The sequence below is a fragment of the Dermacentor andersoni genome, chromosome 6 (genome assembly GCF_023375885.2).
Source record: "Dermacentor andersoni chromosome 6, qqDerAnde1_hic_scaffold, whole genome shotgun sequence".
Classification (NCBI taxonomy): domain Eukaryota; kingdom Metazoa; phylum Arthropoda; class Arachnida; order Ixodida; family Ixodidae; genus Dermacentor; species Dermacentor andersoni.
In genome coordinates this window covers 1,136,688-1,154,949 of record NC_092819.1, presented here as the reverse complement: position 1 = coordinate 1,154,949, position 18,262 = coordinate 1,136,688, and the positions used below count along the sequence as shown (strand labels likewise).

Sequence of the window (18,262 nt, the reverse complement as noted above, 5' to 3'; positions counted from 1 at the left end):
TTGTATGTGTTGTTGCTGTTGTTGCCAGTTGGTATATATTTGTACGCTAAGGTGAATAAACACCTTAGGTCGAGACTCACCCTGTCCCCCTGGCCTGAACCCGCCGTGGTCGCAACTCACTGCGAACCGCGGGTTAGGGGTCACAGCTCTGACTGTTAGGGCTGCTGCGAAAGTGCTAGGGAGCGACTGCCGCTCCGCTGGCGCTGTGCGATCCAGAGAAGGGTCAGGTGCGCACGCGCGAACTTGAGTAATACCCCTATATTTGGCGCCCAACATGGGGCCAGAGGTGTGACAGGTTGAGTCTGTTTCCGTGAGTGACTGCCACCACACGAACAAACCATGGCAGCATACGGGGCTGACTTACAGCCGTTGTATACGCTGTCGCAGGTTGCTACCAACAGGCAACAATTCGAAGCGGCGGTAACTGCTACCGCTCAGTCATGCCCTGCGGCAAACATTAGCCCTGGGAAATTGATAAGCTTCGAAGAGGGTAGCGCTACACACGAGGCGCTCTCTCCGGCAGAATGTACCCTTGAAGGCGTGAGGCACATTACACCGAACCCTTCGCCAGAGTTTGCGGAGAGCACGGAGCCACAGCGGCACACTTGCTCGACGCGTCCCGCTCCTGTGCCAGACATTACTGGCCAGAGCGAGTCTCAGCAGGCACTGTTGCACGATGCGATGCGCTTGATTGAGAGCTTGACAGGTGCCGTGCAGAACACTCTGCTGACATCTGCCGCAGCTGCTAGACCGAGAGTGAGGGTGGACTTACCCACCTACAGCGGGTATCATGATTCAGTTAGCGTCAACGAATACCTCGATTGCATGCTGACTTACCAGCGCGCAACGGGGCTGTCCGATGGCGAGATACTGGAACGCGTCGTACCAGTGTCGTTGACTGATCACGCTGCCCGCTGGTTCCGGCTTACTGGCCACCGGTCTAGCACGCTGGCCGAGTTCCGAGCGACCTTACGTGAGGAATTCCTGCCCGCAGATTACGAGCGTCGTCTGCGGCGCGAGTTGGAGCTACGTACTCAGCATCTGGACGAATCCTTGCTCGAGTACGTCAGGGCGATGGACGAACTTTATCGTACCGCCGACCCTTCTGCTCCGAACTGCGATAAGGTGGAGAGAGTCACGCGACAAGCTCATCCCACCTTCGCAGCGTACCTAAGAGGCAGCAAGTTCAGGGATTTGGATGAGCTGGCCTCGGAGGCAAAGCGCATACAGGCGGACATACTCGCCTCGCGCTCATACCGACCTCCACCCCCAGCGTCGAGGGCACTTGAGTCGCGATGCGCGTGGAACGGGGACACTTTTCGCACTCGTTCCGGTGGAGGTGGTGCGGTTGCTTTCAGTGACGGACAACTGAGAAACGGTTGGGACTTATCTGACCGGGCTCTCGACCCGTACACTTATGCCATGCGTGCAGCACGCGCTGCCGATGGCCGAGGTATGCAGAATCGTGGCCGACATGCCAGCTCGAGGATGCCAGTGCAGAGCGTGCCTGCAAGGGAGCAGTCGATAGAGAGGAACAACGGTCAAACGGCGCGAGGCACTGGACGCCAAGCACGACAAAGGCCGGCTCTCCTCTGTTATCGGTGCAACCAGCCGGGGCACTTCGCCCGGGATTGCAGACAGCCTGCGAACCGAGAGCACGCGCTTTCGGGAAACGAGCGGGGCCGCCGGTAAGCAACGCTGCATGGCCGGCGGCGGTTACAGCGGTGCGAAGTGAGACACATGAACTCCTTGCCCCGCTGGCTTGTCGTTTTGGATTATCCAGCGACACGCCAGCGCCGCTCATAGAGGTTACAGTCGCCCGGCACAGGTTTTTTGCGCTGTTAGACACAGGAGCAAGCGCTTCACTATTTGGCGACGAGGTGTGTGAACATCTCCATCGGAACGCTATCCGACTTAGAGAGAGTAATGTGACCTTCCGACTGGCCAGCGGCACGGCACACGTGAGCTGTGCTGCCAGGCTTGTGGTGCGGTGGGAGAAACGGGTGAGGTGACAGCGCCTCGCTCACCTTCCCGGCCTGTCAGTTCCTATAATTCTTGGTAGAGACTTCCTCGCCAAGACGGGCATTGTTATTGATGTCCGCAACGGAGGATATAGGGAGCGAGCATGTGGCACCCTGAAACCTTTCGTTTCATTTGAAAAAGCGTCAGAGACAACTTCGTTCGATGATGCTTCGCGCACAGACCGACCAAACGATTGCCCGAAAAGGTCCCTCAGAACGGTTGCGGCCGGGTCGACATGCCGTCCGGCCAACCGCACTGAGAAAAGAGGCGCGGAGCGGAACTGCTCCCCTCCCGCCCAGCCCATAACCCCCGCTGCGGTGGCAGACTGTGCCGCAGTGAGGGGCGAACGATACCACCCGCTGCTGGACGACTCAAGCAGTTTGTCGGGGGAAGAAAAGGCTCGCCTCTCATCGCTTCTGACTGAATATGACGCTGTATTCACAGAGCGGCCTGGTTGCACTACGCTATATAGGCACAAAATTGAGACAGGCGACGCCTCTCCGTGGAAGTGTGATCCTCGGCCGGTGAGTTTGGCTAAGAGGAAAGCACTAGACAGCGCTCTGGACGAACTGCTCGATACAGGCGTTGTTGAAAGGTCGGACAGCCCATGGGGTTTTCCTGTGGTGTTGGTTCCTAAAAAGGATGGGACGCCCCGCCTTCGTGTTGACTATCGCCGCCTGAACGAGGTGACACGCAAGGACGCATATCCGCTTCCTAGCATTCCCTCAATCGTATCCAACGTTGGCGGAGCGAAGTACTTCACTACGCTCGATGCAAGCAGAGGATACTTTCAGGTGGAGGTAGATCCCTGTGACCGAGAGAAGACTGCCTTCACTTGTCACAGGGGACTTTCCCAGTTTACCCGTATGCCATTCGGACTTGTCGGTGCGCCTGCGACTTACCAGCGCCTGATGGACCGTGTCTTGGATGACGCAAGGTGGCACCATGCTCTTGCTTACCTGGACGATGTTGTGGTATACTCGCGTACCTTTGATGGGCACTTACGCCATCTCAGGGACGTGTTGGAGCGTCTGAGGTCTGCGGGGATAACGCTAAACCCGACCAAGACCCAGATTGCAGCAACCCGAGTAACGCTACTGGGGTTTATACTTGATAATGGACGCCTTCTACCGTGTGATGACAAGGTTCAGGCATTATTGAACTACCCGTCACCGGCAGACATAGGCGGACTGAGACGCTTTTTGGGGCTGGCGAACTTCTATCGACAGTTCATCCCAAACTGCGCTGCACTGCAAGCCCCCTTGACAATGCTGTTGTGGAAAGGTGAGCAGTGGAGGTGGGGTCCCGAGCAAGAGGAGGCACTGCGCAACCTTGTAAACGCGCTCGTGAAAACCACCGAGTTAAGGCTACCAGACTTGAACAAAGAATTTGTCATTCATACGGACGCCAGCGACCTTGGCCTAGGAGCGGTTTTGCTCCAACAGCACGAAGGTAGCTTGCACCCAGTAGCTTTTGCCAGCCGCTCTTTGATTCCCGCAGAGAAAAATTACTCCGTGACAGAAAAGGAATGTCTGGCGATCATTTTCGCTCTCAAAAAGTTCGACTACTATATTCATGGAGTCCCATTCATAATTGAGACCGATCATATGGCACTAACTTGGCTTAGGTGCTTAGGAGAGCCGAGCGGCCGGCTCCCGCGATGGGCACTTCTCCTGCAGCGATACGATTTTATCGTTCGCTACAGGAGAGGAAAGAACAACGTTGTGGCGGACGCACTTACGCGCGCGCCCGTTGACTGTGAGAAGAGTAACATTACTATTCAACTCACCCCGCCCGAAACTGAGCTTGAGAGCGGACTAACCGCTGCGACGATTGAGGGTGTCAGGAGGGGTAACATTAATACCCATCGTGACTCCTCAGTGACTCAGCCTAAGAGCAAAGTAACTGTTACAATGCTCGACGGCGCTGGTCCCGAAGGAAGGGCAGACGAACCCCCTTCGCAGGACGAAAGCGTGAACCACTTGGACTGCGTCAGTTCAGTGGGGAGCGTGTTCGGCAGAAAGGAGCTGTTAGAGGCACAGCGGGAGGATCCGTTTTGTAAGAAAGTGTTTGAGGGGCTCCGGGAGCCCGGCAGCGCGGCCGCGGCGCACATGCACGCAGCTGGTATTGCTGTGGGTGCGCGGCGCTCCGAAACAGCTGGTAATGCTGTGAGCGCGTTGGATTCCTACCTGCTAGACTCTGACGGCGTCCTGCTGAGATATATCCCCGCGGAGAAGGATACACATGAGTCCTTCAAAGCGGTGATTCCACGCACGCTGAGAGGAGCACTTTTACGCTACTTTCACGATACGTGCCTGGCTGGGCATGCAAGTGGCCCTAAGACTTATCTGAAGTTGTGCCACTTTGCTACCTGGCCTGGAATGAAGCGGGATGTGATGCGCTACGCCCGCTCGTGCAACGTGTGCCAACGCGTGAAGCCGCGTGGTGGACTACCACCCGGGCTCATGCAGCCGATCAATAGCCGAACACCATGGCAAATTGCGGCATGTGACGTCATGGGACCTTACTCCAGGACACCGAGCGGGAACCGATTCCTTCTCGTAGTCACAGACCATTTCAGCAAGTGGGTGGAACTGTTCCCCCTACGGAAGCTGACGGCACGCGTAATCATGGGAAAGCTGATCGAGGTGTTTACACGATTCGGCTATCCTGAGCAGTTGATAACGGACAATGCGTCCTACTTCAATGCCAAACTCTTCGTAGACTCTTGTGCAGCTCTCGGCATTAAGCACAGGAGAACAACCACGTACCATGCCCAGGCGAATCCCACTGAGCGTGTGAACCGCAACATCAAGCACATGCTAGGTGCATTTGCGGGGGCGCACAATGAGGGGGACGCTTGTCTTCCTGAAATTGGATTTGCTATCAGGACGACAGTGAATCGATCGACTGGGTATACACCCGCCACCCTCAACCTTGGGAGGGAGCTGTTGAGTCCGGTAGAACTTACTCTACAGGAACGAAGCAGCACGGAACTCGTTGTTTCGTCGGCACGCGCCGATTATGCGACTGGGCTGCGCGCGAAGGTAATGGAGGCTTTACGAAAAGCGCGGCGGAACCTGAGCACTGCACGTGCCGAGCAGAAAGCGCAGTACGACCGCTCTCATCGGGAAGTTCACTACGAAGTGGGCGTCCTGGTGTTGAGACGGAATCACGTCCTGAGCGACGCCAGTAAGAAATTCTCAGCTTCTCTGGCGCCAAAATGGACAGGACCGTACCGGGTGCGAGAGACTGTCTCTTCGCTCGTGTACAGGCTGGCGGACTTGAAGTTAAGACCGATCAGCCGACCGGTGCATGTCTGTGATCTCAAACCCTACTACAACAGAGGGAACGAGTGGCCCAAGGAGAACGCTCTCCCGCGCCCGCAGGCAGCGGCATCGGGTGGCACAGCTCGACGTTCGAGCCCAGTGCGGCGTTATAACTTGCGATCTCGGCAGAACTAACTCTGTCCGGTTCGCTGAGGCCATTTTATTGTGCGCGATATTGGACGGAATGCTCCTCCGATGTCTAGCATGCAGGCTTCCAGAGCGAGCACGCGCTTTCTCTTCGGAAGAAGCGAGAGGGGCTAACAGAATTGTCGCAGCGGCAGACCGCCCGTCGGGAGCCGTGCAACAACCATCAAGCAAAAAGGAAAGACCGTCTCCGCTGCCGGTGCGGACGAGCAGGCCATAAGCAGTGAGCAGCGCAGTGCAGGCAACAGGCGGCGAGCAAAGATCCTCCGGCGGCTAACAGCGAGGTGAGAGGTGCAGCGGGCGACTTCCGGTCCGGAATGGTCGCAGCGGCGCAGAATTCGCCGAACCGCGCCGCAGAACTCAGCGACCAAGTTGCGAGCCCCGCAATTAAGTACCCAGCCTCAAGGCCGAGCGAAAGACTTCACCCGCAAGGACAGAGTGGACCCCTGCTGCGCAGCGAGGTGCAAGCCATCGTCAGGGGTGTGTCGGCGCGCCTTTGCCGATCTTGCGTGCCGACCCCCGCGAGGGTGCGCGACGACAGAGAGAGCTGTGTCGGGACGAACAGAAAGAAACGCCTTCGACCGTACCAAAGGGGAACGACCTCCGGGAACATCAGAAGACAGCTGTCCTGCGCCATCTCGAGGCTGGTTCGGGGATCGCATCAGCATGATCGAGACAGCCAAGAAAAATCCAGGGACCCTTTCGCCACCACGGACCCGGCATGTCCGACTAGGCAGGTGACGCCGCCGAGACGCAAGGTGACCTGGACCTAGCGGCCTTCTTGCCTCCTACTACATCTTATTACTGTGAAGCTGCTCCGTACCATCATTCGATGTTCCGGCCTGGCGTGCGACTACCCACACGGCAACAACGGCGGTCTGCAGCTAGAGCCACTCCTTCACCAACATGGACTCAAACCGTGTTGCTGTCGGAGTAGCACGTCTCTCTCGGAAAAGCCTCAGGTGACGGCGGCCTCTTAGCGGCTAAAGGGTTATTTTAAGGAGGGGGGGATGTGGGGATCGCACGCGCATCCCGATATCTCCGGAGCGGCCACGCGGTTATCACGCGATAATCACGTGCTCGCTCGCGGATGGTAGCGGGGAGAGGGCACCTTCGCCGCTCCCGCTGCTCTTCGCGCCTGGCCGCGACGCTGCAGCCAAGGCACCCCGTTCCCTCCTTTCCCTTTCTTGGAACCGGGGAGACTCCCTCTCCGCCGCTCAGGGAGAAGCACTATTCCCCCGATGCACCGTTGTCTTTCGGCTGAGGAGCTTGCGACAGGCCGCATCTCAATTCAGCCGCTGAGACCGCCGCACGCCGTCCCCCTGTTGCGCTCGGCCTTTGTGAGCGACTGACCGCCCCAGGGCCTGAGCGCGGATCCACTCTGGGTGAGCTGAACTCTTATCAGCCTCTTTTGTGGTTCCCACATTGTGCGGTTATTTTGCCCCAGACGCGCGGAATGCTCCGCCGCTGTGGTTTTGTTTTGTGTTGTATTTGTATGTGTTGTTGCTGTTGTTGCCAGTTGGTATATATTTGTACGCTAAGGTGAATAAACACCTTAGGTCGAGACTCACCCTGTCCCCTCTGGCCTGAACCCGCCGTGGTCGCAACTCACTGCGAACCGCGGGTTAGGGGTCACAGCTCTGACTGTTAGGGCTGCTGCGAAAGTGCTAGGGAGGGACTGCCGCTCCGCTGGCGCTGTGCGATCCAGAGAAGGGTCAGGTGCGCACGCGCGAACTTGAGTAATACCCCTATAAGGTGCACACTGTCATTCTTATTGCTTTAGCAAGCTTATGTTTGCACTCGTCCAGTTTGTCAACAGCTTCTTTGGGCTGAGCATTTTGGCCACGAAGTTCTGATGTGCCTACTCGGGAAGAATCGTTGCAGCACAAGACACAGATGAGCATCAAGCTTGTGGGGCCAAGCGACCTGAGAGGTGCATTGTTGTTTTAATTAAGACAGGCTATGCGAAACCGAAACGAAATCAAGCTGGTGGGTAACACTAGAATTGGATGACTTCGCGCCGCCTGCAGCAGGGTTGGTTTATCGCCTATTAAAACTGTGCAGTACCCTTCCAACGGCAGTATGAAGTGCACCCTGTAAATCAGATAGGTGAAGATGCTTATTGCAATGGGTTGGTGGCCATAGCTTTGAATGGCAATGTGCAACAACCTGCGAGGAGATTAACTGTTAACTGGAATAGGAAACTGAGTGCATTGTGGCATTTTCATGTAACATGGGCAAGCAAGTACTATGGGGAGGCTGCCATTGCAGGTACCTACTGCTCTCAATCAGGTGCTCCTCGCACCTTTTCTTGTGTACATGGGATCCAACTGCTGAAAGACTTGTTATACAATCGCAATTTCGGGATATATGGAGCTTTGGTGCCTAAAGGTGTTGTTTTCTGGGAATGTCACTAAATTGGGTTATTTTGTTGTGTTCTCGATCGCAAATGTTGGCACTGGGAAATCGTACAAAAGGAATTGTATGAATAAGGTTCTACTGTAAATCCTTAGTGATCTTTTTATGACTTGGTGTGAATTTGTTTCTCCTGTTGCGGTGTTTTGTTTGGGTAATTCAAATCAAGTTTGATGCAATAATGTGGTGCAGCCATTGACTCTATTTACTGTTTGTTTAGGCTTCTGCATGTAACTGTGAGTATTTGGAGCTTTTGGCCATGTACTTCAGGACATAAGCTGTGGAATAATTTCCCACTTTACCAAGGCTTTTAGGCGCACTGTGCTCCAAATTTGCTGCCCTCAAAAACAATATGGGAGGTTCAAAAGCTGGTGCCCTGTAGCAGCCAGTGCATGTGATGCAGCAGCAGAAGGCTGCAAATTGAAATGCGGGTGACGTTCCTCTCAGGTTCTCTCTGAACCTGTGGGATGGTGGAAGAAGGGATTCTCTGCAGTCTTTCAATTGTTTTCCTTAGGCGACCTTAAGCAGGTTTGAACATTGTGAATGAGCAAGTGCAGTGCATGCAGTCGTTATGATATGTGCCAAATATTGGGGTGCTAAGCATTGGTGGGAAAAAAGAAGAGCATGCTTTATCTCGGACACCAGCATGGTGTCCCAGTGACCTCAGCTGCATTTTTGGTACACAGCAGCTGAATGCTGATGAAATCTATTCATTTGTTCTTCCAATAACTAAACTAACATAGAGAAAATGGACTAACAGAAAGAACTGGAATTTCTCTGTTCAAGTTTTATTGTTGGTGTCAAGAAGACATTTGCTTCCATTTTTGGGGAAGCTAGTAATGCAACAACCTTCTGGGTTTTCCTTTTTATAGTTTCTTTGATCAACACATTATTTCTTATGCAGTTATGTTTTACGGCAAAGCTGTATACCTCTGCCCCCACTTCTTTTGTCCTGTCCTTGGGCAAAAATGTGGGCCATTCCCAGAGGTGGTGCAATACCAGGCCGACCTGCGGTGGAATAATAATAATAATAATAATAATAATAATAATAATAATAAATAAATATTTCCATATATTTTTTTTGTTTGTGTGTCAACAATGAAAAAGGTTAGCATGGGCCATTCTCAAAGTTCACCTGACAACTCTTGCAATGTTGTAATGCCAGGCAGGCCTGAGTTGCAATGCCCAAAAAACCCAACGATTAAGCACAATGAAATTGTGCAATATGTACAACCACTTCCTAATTGATGGAAATGAGATAATTAGCTACACATAGGGCCCTTGTTTAGGCCTGCCATGAAATGTTGCTTCTATGTGAGATTTGTTCTTTGATTTGCCTTTCATTGTTCTGTTACTCCTCCCAACAAAAGTTGCAAATGCTACCTAAGCACACATGCAGCAAAACCACATTAACACATGATCAGGATTTTTTTTGTATATGAGGTTATTTATTCCTGCATTTGCCAATAATAGCAATCTAATATATATGTGGTCTAGTGTGAATATTTTATTTAGAGTTGCAGTCTGTGTTGCTTATTACTACATGAGTATTGGTAGAAAACAAAGTTGTATTAAAAATGCCAGGACATCAACGTTGTTGATCAAAATAATTTTTTTTTCAGTACTAACAAAAATGTGTCTAGTAGTCTAGTTTTCAATCTAGCAACACTATACTGGTGCAGGATGCAGGTGAGCGGTTCGTGGTGTCCCAGCAAGCATGGGGACAGGCCCCAGCATTCAGCCCCACCAGCTCAGGCACCCCTGGCTGTGTCGGGTGAGCACTGCCTCACCAGCTCTCAATCATTGTCTCCCAATTGGGTGGTTTAGGAGGCTATCCACAGCGTGTGTGTGTGTGTGCGTGCGTGTGCACGCGCGCGCGCGCGCGCGTGTGTGTGTGTGTGTGTGTGTGTGTGTGTGTGTGTGTGTGTGTGTGTGTGTGTGTGTGTGTGTGTGTGTGTGTGTGTGTGTGTGTGTGTGTGTGTGTGTGTGTGTGTGTGTGTGTGTGTGTGTGTGTGTGTGTGTGTGTGTGTGTGTGTGTGTGTGTGTGTGTGTGTGTGTGTGTAAAGGCTGTGGGTGATTCAGTCTTTTTGCTGCAACTTATTCTCATCATCATCATCATCAGCCTATATTTATGTTCACTGCAGGACGAAGGCCTCTCTCGCGATCTCCAATTACCCCTGTCCCGCGCCAACTGATTCCAACTGGCACCTACAAATTTTTTAATTTCATCGCACCACCTATTTTCTGCCGTACTCGACTGCACATTCCTTCTCTTGGCACCAATTCTGTAACTCTGATGGTCCACTGGTTGTCTAACCTGCGCATTACATGACCTGCCCAGTGCCATTCTTTGCTCTTAATGTCAATTAGAATATCGGCTATATCCGTTTGCTCTCTGATCCAAACCGCTCTCTTTCTGTCTCTCAACGTTATGTCTAGCATTCCTTATTCCATCGCTCTTTGCGCGGTCCTTAACTGGTTCTTACGCTTCTTTGTCAGTCTCCAAGTCTCTACCCCATATGTCAGCACTGGTAAAATGCACTGATTGTACACCTTCCTTTTCAATGATAATGGTAAGCTTCCAGTCAGAAGCTGACAATGTCTGCTGTATGCGATCCAACCCATTGTTATTCTTTTATGAATTTCTTTCTCATGATCAGGGTTCCCTGTGATTATTTGACCTAGGTAAAAATACTAAATTCATCATTATCCTTGTCTTCTGCATATTAATCTTCAACCACACTCTTACACTCTTCCTGTTAACGTCCTCAATCATTTGCTGTAGCTAGTCTGCAGTGTTGCTGAATAGAACAATGTCATGGGCAAACCAAAGGTTCCTGAGGTATTCGCCGTCAATCCTTATTTTTAAACCTTCCCAGTTTAATAGCTTGAATACTTCTTCCTTCTTTTTCAGACAGCCATCGTCTGCTAACTGCTTGCCCCAGTTCGAGCAAAAATCTGCTGACAGCTCCTATAGTCTGTAGACAATCAGTGACTTCCGGTCCGAACACGATTGTAGCCGCTCTCGAACTGGTAGGTGGAGCTTGTGAAGCTGTCCAAGAAAATCTTATGCAGGACACCAGTCCCCAGCAGTTCGGAACTGTTAGGGACTGATAATCGAAGAGGTATGCCAACACCGTCCTTGTCTTATGGCAGCCAGTGAATGGCTACTGCCGACACGTGGCTGTTCAGCTGTTGTGTCCCTTTTGCAGAGGCCTCCATACCATTTATGACTTTGATGGTCCACTCCAGTGGGAGGTGTTCCTCTTCTAGCAGATGCCTTCTCATCACATTGTCTTAAAAACCGTCGGTGAGCTGGTCTTCAGGTTATTATCCAGTTCTTGTCCAAATGTGCGTGGGTCTACCTGGTTCTGCAGTTTGGCGATGAGGTCCTTCACTGCTTCGCCCTCTCTTTGCGCCTGGCCGTAGAACTGGTTGTGCAGAACAATTACCAAAGTCCTGGGGCATAGTACATTGTCAGCAGGTACAGGCTTCCCATAAGCGTGACTTTGCAAGATCTCATTAGTGCCTGTAGCCTGCGTAGTAATGAGTATGTTGGCCGTCCATAGGAGCTCAGTAACGCTTGTCGTTTCTTGTCGTCAGCAATGCCATATTGGTGATGAAGTGTTGTTCTAAGACTTCCACATATTCCTCCCACTCTTGGGCTTCATTAGTGAACGCTTCCAACTTCGCCAAGACAGCTATACTAGCATGGGCGGCCGACGAATATTACAATGAAATAACTGTTAACAAAACATGTTACTTGAGAGACCCTCATCGCCAAATGTTACGAGTTAATAAATATGCTTACAAGAAAGTGGCCAGTCTACTTGGCTGTCCAATCCAAACAGTCAGCTTTGTGCCCCACGACGCTTGATATAAGTGGTTCACTCACAAGCCTTCTGGTGGTTTTGCACATGCAGCACCATCTACGATCACAACAGTTGTCATAGTACTTGCTCTGAGGAAGCTTTGACAACAATGTTTTGTATGCGTCACTTTTCTGTACCGACTATTGAAGAGGAAGCGCAACAGTTTCAAGGTGTGTAAAGGTATTGTGCGTCTCTGTTGCGTTGGTTTCACCTTGTTTGTTGAATTTACTCTCCATCTAGAAGTGTGATCACACTATCCGTTGTTGTTTTTGAGTGCTGTAAAGGAACGGGAATGAACCATTAGCTAGGCTTCCGGACTGGATCACCTATGTGTACAGTGTGCTGACATTTTGTTCAAGGCTTATATGCAAGATGTGTGCACTTGGTGGCTTTATGCAGGAGACAGTTCTCGTTTGATCAGCTCAATGAAGATGCCAAGGCAGTGGGCACGCCTCTTTCACCATTTCAGGAAAAACCCTTGTGTGACCTCTACAGGGAGAGAACAAAGGAGAAGCTCTCATTGGAGGTAGGTGGATGCACAGAGGTAGTGCATTTTTGAAACCAGAGGGAGTAGTAATGCATAGTTGCTGGAACGCAGCATGGATTTAACACAAGCACAGAAAGCATAGCGGGAAGCATGGCACACTTAATTGTTATGGTGCTTGACTGTTTTCTAGTAATTATATATATAGTCAACTTCCTTTAATTTGACCCTGATGGCACCAACGAAATTGATCTAATTATCTGGCGGGTCAAATTAAACAATATGCTGAAAAAGATGCCAGAAAACGCTGCTGATTCGTTTTGCAATGTTTGCCCGGTTCTAGCACAGCCCCGAATCGAACACATGCCCACTTTTGATGTGTACAAAGTAGAAAACTTGCTTAAAAATGACACTAAAGCTTTCTAAACAAACTAGAAATCCAATGTACACCTGTTGTTCTAGCAATAAAATGGGCAAGGTCCTTATATTTGTTGCTCAATGGTGGCTGGTTTCTAAAAGTCAGCTTTGCTGCAATATATTATTGATATGTGGTAAAGCATATGAATGGCATGAAGGCAGTTTTTGGTTTTGTGTTCGATTGCACTGCACAGGCAATTTTTGACCAAATTTTTTTTTAAAAAGAAGGTGCACATTTGAATTGGGTAACTGCCATAATCGGACATTGTGAGAGCTATGGTTGCTTGAAAATTTTCTTAGGACAGGCCGAAAATAGGCGTTTTTGATGGAAGATGACGCATGTTCAACGCATTCATTGTCCCCTAAGTTTCGTAGAGACATTCGCTGCCACTAAAGATGTCGCTAACTTGGGCACATGCGTCCTGAATGGTCAAGTTCTAATTATCCGGGAAAAGTCAATTTTATGATCGAAATAACAAAAATTTGGGCCCACAGAAATGCATGGGCACCGGCCAGGACTTTTGGTTGGGATTGAATTACCGAAAAATTGAATTAGTCGGAGTCTAATTAGCAGAAGTCTACTGTATATTGTCATGTAGTAGTGACAGTAAAAAACACAGCAGCAAAACTGTCAATAGCTTAACTTTCTTATTGGGTGAACCTTTGCCCACAAAAGCAAGTTACATTCAAAGCACAATCATAGTGGCGAACACAGTTGGCAATTGGCGAAATCTGATCAGCAGGTCAAGTGTGTTGGCTTTTATACATCACTTGTCGAAGGTTCTAGTGTAATTGGCGGTGCCCACTTGGTTTTCAGTAACTACTACGCAATTTGTGTCGCACATGCAATACAAGGTTCGGTGAGGACGTACACAACACATAGAATGAACGATAATATTCGTGTAAGTTACAAACCATGGAGGTGCATCTTGGGCTGAGCGACAACATTTAACATTTGTTAGCCGGCGAACAGCGATCACCGGAGAGAGATAAACAAGCACACATGTAAATATGTATATACACATACCAGCTAGCCCCAGCTTTCTGTCTCATTGAGAGCAACAGGGGCAGCGTGCCGGGACCCGATACCATTACCTAAAGTTACTCAACAACCTTGAGCACAAGGCCCACAGAGAGCTGCTTGAGTATATCAACTGGGTCTGGAAGTCTGGCAAACTTCCACAGGAATGGAAGGAGGCAGAAGTCCGCTTCATACCCAAGTCTGGGAAGACACCTCACATCGACAACATTCGACCGGTATCCGTCACGTCCTGCGTGGGGAATGTCATGGAACGCATGGTACTTAAGAGGTTGCAGCGACATCTGGATGCCACCAATCAGATGCCAGAGACAATGTATGCCTTTAGGCAACATCTGGGCACCCAGGATGTTCTCGTACAACTCAACGAGCTGGTAATTAAGTGGGCAATGAAGCAGGCGCCGCGGGCGATACTAGTGCTAGACCTCACAGGTGCCTTTGATAACGTCACGCATGAAAGTGTCCTCCGCAACCTACGCAACACGGATTGTGGAGTAAAAACGTACAACTACATCCAAGACTTTCTTTGTAACCGAACGGCCAGGATCAGAATAGGAGAGGAGACATTCCAACCGATCTCCCTGGGGGTTAGAGGAACGCCGCAAGGTTTGGTCCTTCCCCCCTCCTATTTAACATGGCTCTCCTGCCGTTACCCAAGCTTCTTGAATCAATAGATGGCCTGGGCCATGCATTATCTGCCGACGACATCACCCTCTGGACTGCGAGGGCAGGTTCGGATGGCTGGATGGAAAACACGCTCCAAAAAGTGGCTGACATGGTCAACAGCCATGCAAAGACCTGTGGCCTTTGCTGTTCGCCTAAAAAGTCGGAGCTGACCATTATCAGACCACGTGAATCAGGGAAACAAGCAGAAAACATAGAAATCACTTTGGAAGGGACCCGGATCAACTCAGGATCCTGGGCCTCTTGATCCAGGCAGACGGCAAAGCAACAGCCATGATTAGAAAAATCAAGCTCACGTCAGACCAGATCTTGAACATGATCAGACGAGTGGCCAACAGGTGGAGGGGTCTGAAGGAATCAGACACCTTGTGCCTCGTTCAGGCCTTTGTTATCTCACGAATAGTCTACGCAGCGCCGTACCTGCAACTCCTCAAGAAGGACGTCTTACAACTTGACACAATAATCAGGAAAGCCACGAAGCAGGCCCTAGGTATTCCAATAATTTCATGCACGACAAAATTACTTCAAATAGCAGTCCACAACAGAGTAGCCGAGCTCGTAGAAGCCCACCTATCCAATCAAAGGGTACACCTTAGCCAGACCAAGGCGGGCAGAAGCATCCTTCGCAATATCGGATGGCAAGAATCGCACTACACCCGCCACGGCCAATTACCCGAAATGTGGAGTGACAAGCTGGAATGCAAACCACTACCGCGCAACATGAACCCCCTAAGGCATGCCGGACGATGCGACGCCCAGGCAAGAGCCATCTCCAGGACCCTAGAAGAAGACGACACTGTCCTATATACAGACGCCTCTCTATGCAAACACTCCACGAGGGCAACAGTCAAGGTCACCGGGCTAGAAAAGCTGGTCACCTGTGCGTCAATCAACACTGTCTTCGGAGGAAGCAGTAGAAGCGGCGATAGCTCTTGCACTCCTGCAACCTAATGTCGCCAAGATCGTCGCAGACTCGCAAGCTGCATACAAGAGCTACAGCTCTGGCTGGGTGTCCCTCGTGGCACTAAAAATCCTCGGAAAAGCTACGCCTCCTAAACAAACAATCTAATTAGTTTGGGTCCCGGCTCACTCCTCAGTTGAGGGCAATGAATATGCTCATAAACAGGCCTGAGCACTCAACTCCCGAGCCACCGATGAGGAGGCAAGGGGATGACAGCCCATCACAAGTTACATAGATATAGTCAAATATTACAGGGACGGTAGGAAGACATTCCCGCACCCCCACCCCTCCTTGACCAGAGCCGAACAAACAATATACAGGCAAATCCAGGCAGGATCCTTTCCCCACCCCTGCCTCCAGAACAAAATATACCCAGAAAGATGCAAGAACACATGTCCTCATTGCAGTGCGCTAGGCACCCTTTGGCACGTCATAGGAAAGTGCAAATTTTCGAAAGACCACTCCCCTACTATCCCCACCCTTTTCGAGCGATGGGAGATCATGCTATCCAGCCCCGCCCTGCAAGACCAGCTCCGACTGATCCACAGGGGCCAGGCAGCTCTGGAAGCATATGGAGCCCGTGAAGAGGGAGCCACCCCATCAGACGCTTAAGGTGTTCCATTTCATAATGGACCAGTAAAGTTGTTTCTCTCTCTCTCTCTCTCTTGAAAAGTGTGCATTCATTGACCACCTTTTCAAGCACGGAGAAGATAGCTAAAGTATGCAAAAAAGCAATTAAAAAAGAAACTTATTTCCTAGAAAAAAATTGATTGTTCAATTTTACAATGCCAGCAGCATGGAAAGCTTGTTGACTTTGCTCAGTCCTGTTCCTCAGTGGAATAACATGCATGTACTTGAAGTCTGTGTCCTCTTGCTCTGCGTGGCATGTTAGCACTGTTTGCTCCCAAATATGTTGCTCACCTAGTTATGTTATCTACTTCTGTGATAGTCATGCATACCATACACTGCAATAGACAAAATAGACACTGCAAAGTTCTAATTGGAACAACACAAGGGTCCACTGCTGCAATACTTCGTCTGGCCTGCTACCTGGTGACGCTAAAGAGTCCAAGAGGGTACAGGGCCTAGCTGATGACAGCAAAATCTCAAACAATGGTATCCTTATATACACGGTCGGTGAACGTAAGGTCGCCTGGCTTCCCCAACACTTACGAGACACAGCACTGAAAATGGAGCATGACCACCCCCTAAGTGGGCATTTAGGCTTTTTTATAACTTGCAAATGTGTGAAGAGCCGGTTCACATGGCTTGGTATCAGCTCCGATATCTCCCGTTACATCCGCAGCTGCCAGCAGTGCCAGGCTTTCAAGCCTCACTGGCAGAAACCAAAAGGACTGATGGTTAGTTCATGACCCACCCAATGCAGCAGCTAAGTGTGGACCTTATTGGGCCACTGCCCACAGCCCCTTGGCGCCACTATTACATCCTGGTGCTGCTGGACAAGTTTACGAAGTTTGTGGAGCTTTTCTCGTTACGTGCGCCTACCGATCCAAATTGATCACTGATAAAATGATCGATCTTTTTTGCTGCCATGGTGTGCCTAGCTCCATCTCTAGCGACAATGGCAAACCATTCATAAGCAAACTATGGAAAGACATTCTCCAGCACTGGGAAATGAAGGAGAGCCCCACAGTCCCATACAGACCAGCAGGACAGACTGTGGAATGCCATAACGCAACGATTAAACAATGCCTGGTGGGCTACTACACTTCCCACAGGGACTGGGACAAAAGGCTGCCCGAAGTGGCATTCGCAATGCGCATGTCTGAAAGTGTAGTTACTGGCATTACGCCTGCCTTCTTGTGCTATGGGCGGGGACTACGGAACCTGTGGAGCCATCACAATCAGGCAGCTGGCACCGAGGTGCCCCCTTCTGTGCCTCATGCCCTAGCTGCTGAACTGGATGTGTACCTTCTAGATGCCTGGGCCTTTGCACAGGACCACCAAACCTTGGCAAAAGCCAGCTAGGCAAAGTATCACACAACAAAAAGCGCACTCCAGCTACCTTCCAGGTTGGAGACTTGGTTCTCCGGGACAGGCACCCGCTAAGTAAGGCAGCCATTGGATTCACAGCCACATTTGTCCCTCGACGCACAGGGCTGTTTAGAGTGACCTACAGGCTCAGACCCGGCTATAGGGAAACAGAAAGGCCTCGCGAATGCGGCCCAGCTGAGCCCTTATGTGCCTTGAAAGCCTTCTTCACTGGATAAAGGGGGGGGGGATCTGTGAGGGTACCGGGCCGATGCCAGGTGGCGTAGAGTCACAGGCACGAGATGATAGGCAATGGTGTGTGCCGGGGAGGGAGATCATGGAAGGCAATGTGTGCGCGGTTGGGATGTAGGGCGCGCGCAACAACGAACTGAGGGAGTGCAGTAATCAGTGGAGCAAGCCGCGTGCGCTGCGACTGGACGGAACACAGACTGCGTGTATGTGCGTGCACCGAGTATTTCCCAAAATAAAGAATGTACTTGACAGGGTCATGCCTAGCCCCTGCCTTGAGGGATCTGTTTCTCAGCTGCCATGACAGACGTCTAAAAGAAAAAAAATAGAGGCGTTAATAATTTTAAAAATTTTTAGGTATGTAGGCAATTACCTAGTACCATGGGAATTCTATTCAAGGATCACTGAAACAGTGACTGATGTGGTTGCCTTGTTCCATGTGTGTCTCGATAATCTGGTTCTTACGCATGAGTTACCTATTAAATAACGCCATCCAGTTTTTAGACATCAAACTAATTTTGACTGCCAATCATTGCTGTTGGGAATATCACCCTTGAGAGAAAAAGGAGCTGCTTCTGCATGCTTTGTCACATTTGAAGCTGGTGAAATGAGCCATCATAAACCTGTGTTTTGTGAATGTGCGCCATGCATCAT

The 18,262-nt window shown here is 50.6% G+C and overlaps 1 protein-coding gene across 2 annotated transcripts in view; it reads left to right on the top strand.

Moving 5' to 3' along the window:
- Positions 1-18,262, top strand: part of LOC126521192 (intermembrane lipid transfer protein VPS13A-like) — an 820,642-nt gene that overhangs the window by 377,297 nt on the left and 425,083 nt on the right. For both annotated transcript variants that reach the window (XM_050169804.3, XM_055065737.2), the window contains 2 exons: positions 9,593-9,684; positions 12,182-12,308. In XM_050169804.3, coding sequence (XP_050025761.2) covers positions 9,593-9,684; positions 12,182-12,308 — 219 coding nt within the window. The remainder of the gene's footprint in view (positions 1-9,592; positions 9,685-12,181; positions 12,309-18,262) is intronic.